Raw genomic sequence first — 9,920 nt, 5'->3', positions numbered from 1 at the left:
GGATGGGGGCGCTTGAATTTTTAGCCACTTCCCAACCGGCGCACGCCGATGTACGTCGGCAGAATGGCATGGACAGGCATGTTGGCGTACAGGTAGGTCCATTTCTATATGCAGCCCTGCCATCGCGTGCGCGCCAAAAAAAAGTCTTCCTTAAAAAAAAAAAAGTCATTTTAAAAAACTTCGTTCGATTTTCGAATCAATAGTGGGCTCAAGTCGATGTTCATTTTCAACCACAATGATGAGAACATTTGGAAATAATAGAAAACTTCTTTGGTCAAAGGAATTTTCAGACAGTCTATGTGGTTTTCGTTCAGAAATTACATTTGTTTTAAAAACAGAAGCTAAAAACAAGTGAAAATTTCAACAACATTCTTTCATTCAGCGAATGTACAAAGATTTTTCTTATGAATATTCTTGTCTGAAAATTGATCCGTGTGGTCAGCTTGTTTGTTGTTGGGCAATTTAAAAAATACTAATTGCTGCAAAAATGCATTACATTCTTTTCTGCAGCTTCTCCATTGAAGTATATTGGACCAAAAAAAAAGCACAGTTTTACATAAAAAAAAAAAAGTCCTTGACCCTTTCCAAATACACAGCGGCTGAAAAAGCATAGATGTGAACGTGTCCCATAGGAAACCATGTAAATGAACTGTAGTGTGTTTCTGCAAAAAACACATAGATGTAAACCAGGTCTAAGATGTTTAGTAACATGGGGTTAACAAAACTAATATATTATATAATATACTATTATAGTACAAAAAAAGCAAATAATCACTACTGTAAGTAGTGTGAATGTAATATTTACAGTAGCGATTATTCTTTTTGTACTATAAAGGACTAATTTTAATATTTTTTTAGCCCCATTATGTTACTGTCCGATTAATTATGAAATTAATCGATTACTATTTTCATAATCTATTAGTTGTCTCAGCCCTAGATAGGATGTGCTTTGACTAGGGGAAGACAGATCTGTGTTCCTGCTTGGCAGAAATGCAAGATCTCTATCTTCCCCTCTGACAGAACGGCGATCTACCTTGTTTATAGGCAAACCGCCATTCTGTCTGCCTCGGGAACAATGGGTGGGTCCCGGCGGACATCGGGTCCACGGGACCCACTGATTGGGCACAGTGGAAGCCAATCTCAGCAGAAGCAGGGAGCGGCACGTGTGGGCGCCCCAGACCCACCAATTGAAATCACGTACAAGTACTTGATTTTGCACTGAATGTCAACCCTGCTGCAGAACATGGGTGGTCCGGAAATTCGCTTTCATCACTTGGCCCAGTTCTCCTTTGTCCACACATGCTCCTCAGTAGAGGTCGACCGATATGGGTTTTTCTCTGGCCGATACCGATATTTAGAAATCGCCACGGCCGATATATGATGCCGATTTTTTTTTTTTTTTATTATTATTTTTTTTTTTTTTTGGGCCAAAATGATAGGCCGATTATTTATTTATTTTTTCCCCTTCATCTCATAAAATCTAACAGTTAGACAATTTCCCACTGGGGTGTTTTTCAGATGCTTTAAAATAGCGCCTGTAAAGTGCCTGCAAAACGGCTCCCCTGCAGTCTGTGTGGAAGCCCCGAGTGCTTTCACACTGAGACGATGCGCTTAACAGGACGTTAAAAAAAAAAAGTCCTGCAAGCAGCATCTTTCGAGTGGTGTATACCGCTCCTCCACCACTCCTGCCCATTGAAATGAATGGGCACCGCTGCTTAAGCACCTGCAATGCGATTTGGCAGCGGCGCTTCACGGGCACATTTAACCCCTTCCTGGGCCGCTAGATGGATTATAAGTGTCCCGCTAAAATGACGGTAAAGCGCCACTAAAACTGGCAGCGTTTTACCGTCAACGCCTGCTCGCTCCAGTGTGAAAGCAGCCTTAAGTGATGCAGAAAATTTCTTACATTTATTAAACAAAGCAAACAGTTCACTTGTATGTATAATTTAGAATGAAATTGTATGTGTGTATGTGTGTGTATATATATATATGTGTATATATGTGTATATATATATATATATATATATATATATATATATATATATATAACACAAAAACAGGTAATCAAAACTTTTGTAGAAAAAATTGGCTAACTTTACTGTATTTTTTTATTTTTTTTTAAATCTGTATTTTTTCCCAAAAAAATTGAGTTTGAAAGACCGCTGCGCAAATACCGTGTGACAAAATATTGCAACAGCCGCTATTTTATTCCCTAGGATCTCTGCTAAAAAATATATATATACGTTTTGGGGGTTCTAAGTGAATTTCTAGCAGAAAATACAGGATTTTTATTTGTAAGCATCAAGTGTCAAAAAAGATTTAGTCTTTAAATGGTTAAACTGAGAACTTCTACACACAGAGTTGAGTTCATTCAAGTGTAAACATTGTGTCTTTTTGATCTTTTCTTGGCAGATTGCCCAGAGAGGAGACAAGTCGCTTCACTCAAGTCTCCAGGCAACTTATACTGACTTCTATTACTGAAGTCATTTGCAAGTCTTGCTGAATATATCATCAGCCTTTTTTAACAGCACAATCTGCCAATGCCGATTAATTAAAAAACGCCAAATATCGGCCGATATATCTGTCGACCTCTACTCCTCAGTAAAGGCTAGACTAACCTTTTTGATTCTTTCTGCTAATGAGGTTTAGTCGGTGCAGAGTTGGCTTTCATTCCAAATTCTCAAATGGCAAGACAGTGTATGATGAGACAGATCCTTACTGTTTAGCGCTGAACTGGTGAGCAATTGCAGCGGCAGTATTGAACAGATTGCCCATTGAGATTCTCCGCATTATCTTGTCCTCTCTTGCATTTGTCTTTCGTGGATGACCAGCCACCTTGGGGGACTTCAAAGCGGTTCTGCACCTAAAATAAAAATATTAAAAGCCAGCAGCTACTTATATTGCAGCTGCTGACTTTTAATAAATTCACACTTACCTGTCCCAGGGTCCAGCGAGGTCCAGCGATCGCTCGTCTCACTGCTGCCCCCGCCGCCATCCTCTGTCAGGGATTTGGGAAGTGAAGCATTACAGCTTCACTGCCCGGTTCCCTACTGCGCATGCGCGAGTCGCGCTGCGTGTCTCTTATGGTCCCCCGCTGTGTCTCTGGGAACTGTGTGTTTCCCAGAACACAACGGGGGGGCGGGGGTCTGCGGCAGTCTGCCCGGAAGTGGGTGCAGATACCTGGATTATCCAGGTAACTGCACCCCCCTCCCCCTGAAAGGTGCCGATTGTGGCACCGGAGGGGGGGAGGGATCAGATTAGCGGAACTTCCCCTTTAGGGTGAAGAACTGCTTTAATGAGTTTGTGACGTTGTAAAGATGCAATGTTCTAGAAATCACAGATTAGGAATGACTAGTTTTCTTGATCCTGAAAGGGTCATCCCTTTGGCCTTCATCTGGACAACCTGCTGCCGGAGGGTTTCAGTCGCTTTAGAGTGGCCTCGACATCATGCAAAGTCAGTGAAAACTGGAAAGTTAGGCTGCTGGTTAAGTAGGGTTTGTCAGATGATTAAAGAGGTTGTAAACCTCCGGGGGGAACCTGCAAGACAGTCATATGAAATCTTTCCCTCAGAACGATGCCCTGAATCGGCGTCGGCACTCCAAGTACATGGCGGACATCTTCCACCCGAGTTACTTCCGGGTTCGTGGCTCGCAGGAGTTGCGATGACATTACTCATGCGCGCGGTAGCCGGCAGTCACGGCACGAGTCCTGAAGACCCTGCACCACCGGCCCGTTTCTTTAGTGCGCATGTGCTGGTGACGTCGGCAGCAGCGCATATACTGAATATCTCCTAAACTGTGCAAGTTTAGGAGCTCTTCAAGGTACCTACAAGCAAGCCTTATTATAGGCTTACCTGTAGGTAAAAGTGGTGTAACGGAGATTAACACCAATAACTTGGAGGAATCTTAAAGTGTTCTCTAATTTTGATCAATGTTCTTTTTCAAATCTCTTTGAAGCTTTTAATTCTGTGCTTCAAAATATATGTAACTCCTGAAATATACTTGACAAAAACTGCTCTTTTACTCCTGTTTGGATCATTTCAAATAGGGTGACCTTGAAAGTTTAGGAAATTTTGTAGGTTTTCTAATTTTGATCTCAAGTGTAAGTTTGCCCACTTACAAAGAAATGAAGGGTCTATAATTGTTATCATGGGTGTATTTTTAAATGATGGAGACAGAACATCAAAAATCCAGGGGATAAAAACACATAATACAAATGTTATAAATTTAAGTTGCAGTTCAGTGAGTGTAAAAAGGTATTTGATCCCCTACCAACCAACAATAATTCTGTCTCCCATAGACTGGCTTCAGTATGTGGTACACAGATTAGTCCTGTCAATTTAAGAATGTGCTCCTAACAAAAACTCGTTATGTGTATAAAAGACACCTATCCACAGAATCTTTCTTCCATTTTTAAACCTTACCATCATGGGCAAGACAAAGAGCTGTCAAAGAATTTTAGGGACACGATTTTAGACCTGCACAAGGCTGGAATGGCCTACAAGACCATCAGCGAGAAGCTTGGTGAGGCGGAGACAACTGTTGGAGCGATTTATTCTCAAATGGAAGAAATACAAGATAACCATCGATCACCCTCGGTCTGGAGCTCCATGAAGGATTTTACCTCATGGGGTAAGGATAATCATGAGAAAAGTGTGGGATCAGCCCAGAACTACCTGGGAGGAGCTTGTAAATGATCTCAAGGCAGTTGGGACCACAGTCACCAAACAAACCCTTTTCAAGAAGGCACATGTACAGACCTGTCTGAAGTTTGCCGATGAACAACTCAATGATTCAGAAACGGATTGGGAGAAAGTGCTGTGGTCAGATGAGACCAAAATTGAGCTCTTTGGCATTAACTCAACTCAATGTGTTTGGAGGAAGAAAAATGCTGACTATGACTCTAAGAACACCATCCCTACAGTCAAGCATGGAGGTGGAAACATTATGCTTTGTTGCTATTTCTCTGCTAAAGGTACACGCCAACTTTTACTGCATTAAGGGGCCAATTGATGGGGCCATGTATTGTAAAATCTTGGCTGAGAACCTTCTTCCCTCAGCCAGAACACTGAAGATGGGTCGTGGATGGGTCTTCCAGCATGACAATGACCCAAAAGATACTGCCAAGGCAGCAAAGGAGTGGCTCAAGAAGAAGCACAATAGGGTCATGGGATGGCCTAGCCGGTCTCCATATCTTAGACCTATAGAAAACCTATGGGGGGAGCTAAAATGTCAAGTTGCCAAGAAACCTTAAAGTGGATGCAAACCCTCTCCTATACCCAGTGAAGTGAATAGCCTCAGATGATGCACAGAGATTAAACCAATCTTCCTACATAAGTTTCACATTATATCTGCTGTCTTTCCCTTTCAACATTCTTTAGACAGTGCAAGTCCTGTTAGAAATCTTTCCTCCTCATTCAGTAGTAGGTGGGAATAATGGGCATACGATGTATGGGAGCTGATTGGAGGAAAGGTGCGCACTCACCCCCTCCACGTAGGCAGAGGAATGAAGAAACTTGCAGAGCTGCTGTGTGAATAGAAAAGCTCTCTGCTTATCTATCTCCAGGTTGCCTCCCCGACACAAATTTACAGCTGCTTTTAGTTACATAGTAGGTAAGGTTGAAAAGACACAAGTCCAACCTATAAATTTAATCTCGGTTGTCAGAGATTTTGTCAGAAGTTATGCTGACAACAGAGGAACGGAGCAGCAGAAAGACAAGTGACTCAGCTTTGGAGAGAGAGATAAGTAAACACTGCAGATATATTTGCCCAGGTCATATTTCATGAATGGGATTTACAACCACTTTAAGGATTTAGCGAAGATCTGTAAAGAATGGGACAAAATCCCTTGTGAGATGTGTGCAAACCTGGTCACCAACTACAAGAAACATCTGATCTGTGCTTGCCAACAAGGGTTTCTCCACCAAGTACTAAATCTTGTTTTGCTTGGGGATCAAATACTACTTTTACTCACTGAACTGCAACTCAGTTTATAACATTTGTCATGTTTTTTTTCTGGATTTTTGTTTGATATTCTGTCTCTATCGTTTAAAATACACCTATGATAAAAATTATAGACCCTTCATATCTTTGTGGGCAAACTTACAATCAAATAATTTCCCCACTGTATTTTCAGCCATAATCCTGGAAAACCACTTCAAAGCTGCAACGTGTATATATAAACATGTATTGCAGTCTTAAAGTGGCTAATTTTATACACTAGTGTGTTTTTACATTTGTAATTGGTCATCACAGCGAGCTACTCGGATTGGCTCTGTTTACTGTCTGTGAACTGAGGTGGCCAATAACAGCTTAAACCTATGCCCAATGGTCTTTCTGCACTGCTGCTGATCAACGTAAGCGCAGCAAAAGATCAACTACCACTTTACCAGTTTTAAAAGGAACTGCGGCAGTAGTTAAAGTGGACTTCCACCCAAATATGGAACTTGCGCTTTAAGTGTTGGTGACCCCCTGACATGTCATTTATTTTTGGGGGAGGAGCAGGTACCATGTTTTTACAGGCTCCCACTTACTCCCTGGTGGCACTGGAAGGAAGATCAACTCTCCCCCTTCCCTGCAATTTTCGTCACAGGACACGTCACGGGTACCAGAAGATTGCTCGGCAAATCACAGCGTGTGGCTCACGCATGCACACTGTGCGCCCGGCTGTGAAGCCACAGCCGGGCACCCACAGTTAGAATGCCATGGAGGGGGAGTGGGGCTTTGTATGCCTGCAGTGCTGGGCTATGAGACAGGTGAGTGCCGGATTATTAAAAGTCAGCAGATACACATTTTGTAGCTGCTGACTTTTAAATTGGGTGGAACTCCACTTTAAGCTGGCCACACATGCAGCTATGAATTTACATAAGGTTTCAATGAATGATGCAGGAGTCGGAGAGTCCATTGTAGGAGCTTTCTGGTGCTGCACGAGAAGTTATCAATTTTTTTTTATTAACTATTATGTTATAGAATCGTTTTGTTTTCTCTAATTCATTGTTCTTTCCAACTGTTCAGGTATGGAAGCTGAAGAAACGATGGGCTGTATCCAGGAATTTCCAGATCACTATAAAGTAATGATGGACAGGCTAAATGAGCAGCGGGAGCATGACCAGTTTACTGACATCACTCTAATTGTGGACGGTAAGGTTCAGTTCTGTCCCCCCCAACATATGCATGATTGCTAAATAATTATCCAGGTGTGACTGTGGGCAATTATACGCCCTTCCTGCCCAGGCTAATTTTCAGCTTTCAGCACTGTCCCGCTTTGAATGACAATTGTAGAGTCATGTAACACGGTTTATCTTTTTTTTTTTTTTTTTTTTTTTTTTACAGAGCTTTCTTTTTAATCACCACTGGGGTTTTTATGTTTTGTTAAAGAAACAAAGACCAAAAATTTGTGTGAGGCTGCACTTATGGGCACTAATGAAGCTGCATTGATAGGCAGCACTGTTTGGTGGCACTGATTAGCATCACTGACGGGCACAGATTGGGACCGATTTCCCTGTAACAGAAGTCTGTTACCAGCTTTCTTCTATTCTACTCACACTGATCTCGAGGAGGGGAAAAAAAAGCAGGCAACCGGCTTCTCGTGATCAGAGCACGATCACATGACGTCTATTGATGCTCTCATGGCACTAGAAGCCTGCTCTATAGCACGGGTGGAAAGTGGTTAAACCTGATTTCCCTTTTGAGAGTATAACGCATGACATTTTGAAAAACATCTGACTTGTATCTCAGTGCAAAATCCATAAGCCAATCGACACAGCTCCTCTCTGTAACTAAATGGGTTGTATAGCCTGCCATTAGGAGAACTAGGCAAAATTGTTACACAGTACACACAACTTATAGCCCTGCCCTAAGGGGGCGGACCCTATGCTATCAACCCTCCTCACTGCTCCCAGCAGCTTCAGTTTTTATTTTGCCTAGTAAGGAGAATGACCTAGGTACCCTGCGGGCCCTCTCGGTCCATGTTTTTTTTCTGCAGGTTTGATGTTTTTTTGCGCAAGATAGAAGATCTCAGGATCTTTCATCAACTGCTGGCTCGGTGACAGGCTGGTTAATGATATCCTTGTAGTCTCTCCAGTCCAGCCATCGAGCGTGAGCAAGCCGCAGCTAAGGCTCGGCAGGCCACGACATGCCTCAGCTCCAGAGGTGGTCGGTGAGCTTCAATGCTCCGGGGTATACGTTAGAGGTCGACCAATATGTGTTTTTCTCTGGCCGATGCCGATATTTAATGCTGATTTTTTTTTATTTTTTTTTTTTTTTATTATTATTATATATATTTTTTTTTATCCCTTCATCTCATAAAATCTAACATACACCTTTCCCACTGGGGCGTTTTTCAGGCACTTTTGGGCTAAAAATAGCGCCTGTAAAGTGCCTGCAAAACGGCTCCCCTGCAGTCTGTGTGAAAGTCCGAGTGCTTTCACACGGAGGGGATGCGCTGGCAGGATGTTAAAAAAAATAAAATAAAAAGTCCTGCAAGCAGCACGTTTGGAGTGGTGTATACCGCTCCTCCACCACTCCTGCCCATTGATATTAATGGGCACCACTGCCGATAGCGCATGCAATGTGATTTGGCAGCGGTGTTTCACGGGTGCATTTAACCTCTTCCTTGGCCGCTAGCTGGGTTATATGCGCCCCACTAGCAGCTGAATAGCACCGCTAAAACTAGCAGCGTTTTACTATCAACGCCTACCCGCTCCAGTGTGAAAGCAGCCTTCATAAGTGATGCAGAAAATTTCTTACATTTAAACACTTATTAAACAAAACAAACCTTCAATCAAAAAAAAAAAAAAAAACGATATATTAAATAAAAACAGGTAGTCAACTTTTGGATGACAAAAAAAATGGGTTAACTTTACTGTTTTTTTTTTTTTTTTTAAATCATTAGTGTATTTTTTTTTTTTCCCCCTCAAAAAATTGCATTTGAAAGACCTCTGTGCAAATGGCGTGACATAAAATATTGCAACAACCGTTATTTTATTCCCTAGGATCTCTGTTAAAAAAATATATATAATTTTTGGGGGGTCTAAGTGATTTTCTGGCAGAAAATACAGGATTTTTACTTGTAAGCAACAAGTGTCAGAAAAGATTTAGTCTTTAAATGGTTAAACTGAGAACTCTACACACTGAGTTGAGTTCATTCATTCAAGTGTAAACATTGTATCTCTTTCCTTCTCACTGGGCAGTCTGCCAAGAAGAGAGTAAAGTCTCTTCTATGAAGACTTAGGCAACTTGCATTGACTTCTATTACAGAAGTCATTTGCAAGTCGTGCTGTAGTTCCAAATCGGTCTTTTTAGCAGCACAATCGGCCGATGCCGATTAATTAGAAAACGGCAAATATCGGCCGATATATCGGTCGATCTCTAGTATACATATGACCGGGCTACTGCTGTCTGGATCACAGTATACCAGGCCAACAGCCACCCTGTAACTGCCCAGGAGTAGGTCTGTGATGGAATGTCTCCCAGCTCTTCGGGACTGGTAAGTACTGCTCTCCCTGCCTCGGTGGGGGGAGCGGCTGGGCATTCCCTGGGGGGGGTCGATTCGGGGGCCACCTCACCTCCCTATCTTCTCTCCCATGTCCCTATCACCCCTCCTTCCCCCCTCTGAGGGGGGTGGCTGCATACGCTGCGGGCGGTGTGTGTGTGTGTGTGTGTGTGTGTGTGTGTGTGTGTGTGTGTGTGTGTTTGCTGGTTTCTCACCTGTGGGGGCTCTGTGCCGCTGGCATTGGTCCCGGTCTGGGGGGTCCCAAAAGTGTTTGTGGAGGTTGTTCTGGCTGTAGGCAGGCAGTACATTTTTAGTTTTGTTCTGTCGCCGCATGGTGCTGTCCGGCGTCCATCTTGAAAGTGGGAAAGCCTGTATTCCCCTGGTGAGTTTCAGCAGCCATCTTCTTTAGGATCTCCTATTTAGTTACG

At 42.7% G+C, this 9,920-nt stretch overlaps 1 protein-coding gene across 2 annotated transcripts in view; it reads left to right on the top strand.

Annotated features, from left to right (window-relative positions):
- ZNF131 (zinc finger protein 131) overlaps positions 1-9,920 on the top strand; it is a 43,661-nt gene that overhangs the window by 2,000 nt on the left and 31,741 nt on the right. For both annotated transcript variants that reach the window (XM_077462792.1, XM_077462794.1), the window contains exon 2: positions 7,014-7,139. In XM_077462792.1, coding sequence (XP_077318918.1) covers positions 7,016-7,139 — 124 coding nt within the window. In that variant the 5' untranslated portion in view covers positions 7,014-7,015. The remainder of the gene's footprint in view (positions 1-7,013; positions 7,140-9,920) is intronic.

This window comes from Lithobates pipiens, unplaced genomic scaffold (genome assembly GCF_037356315.1).
Source record: "Lithobates pipiens isolate NorthernLeopardFrog02 unplaced genomic scaffold, aLitPip1_a1.2 Scaffold_3, whole genome shotgun sequence".
Lineage (NCBI taxonomy): Eukaryota > Metazoa > Chordata > Amphibia > Anura > Ranidae > Lithobates > Lithobates pipiens.
This window is presented reverse-complemented; position numbering and strand designations above follow the sequence as displayed.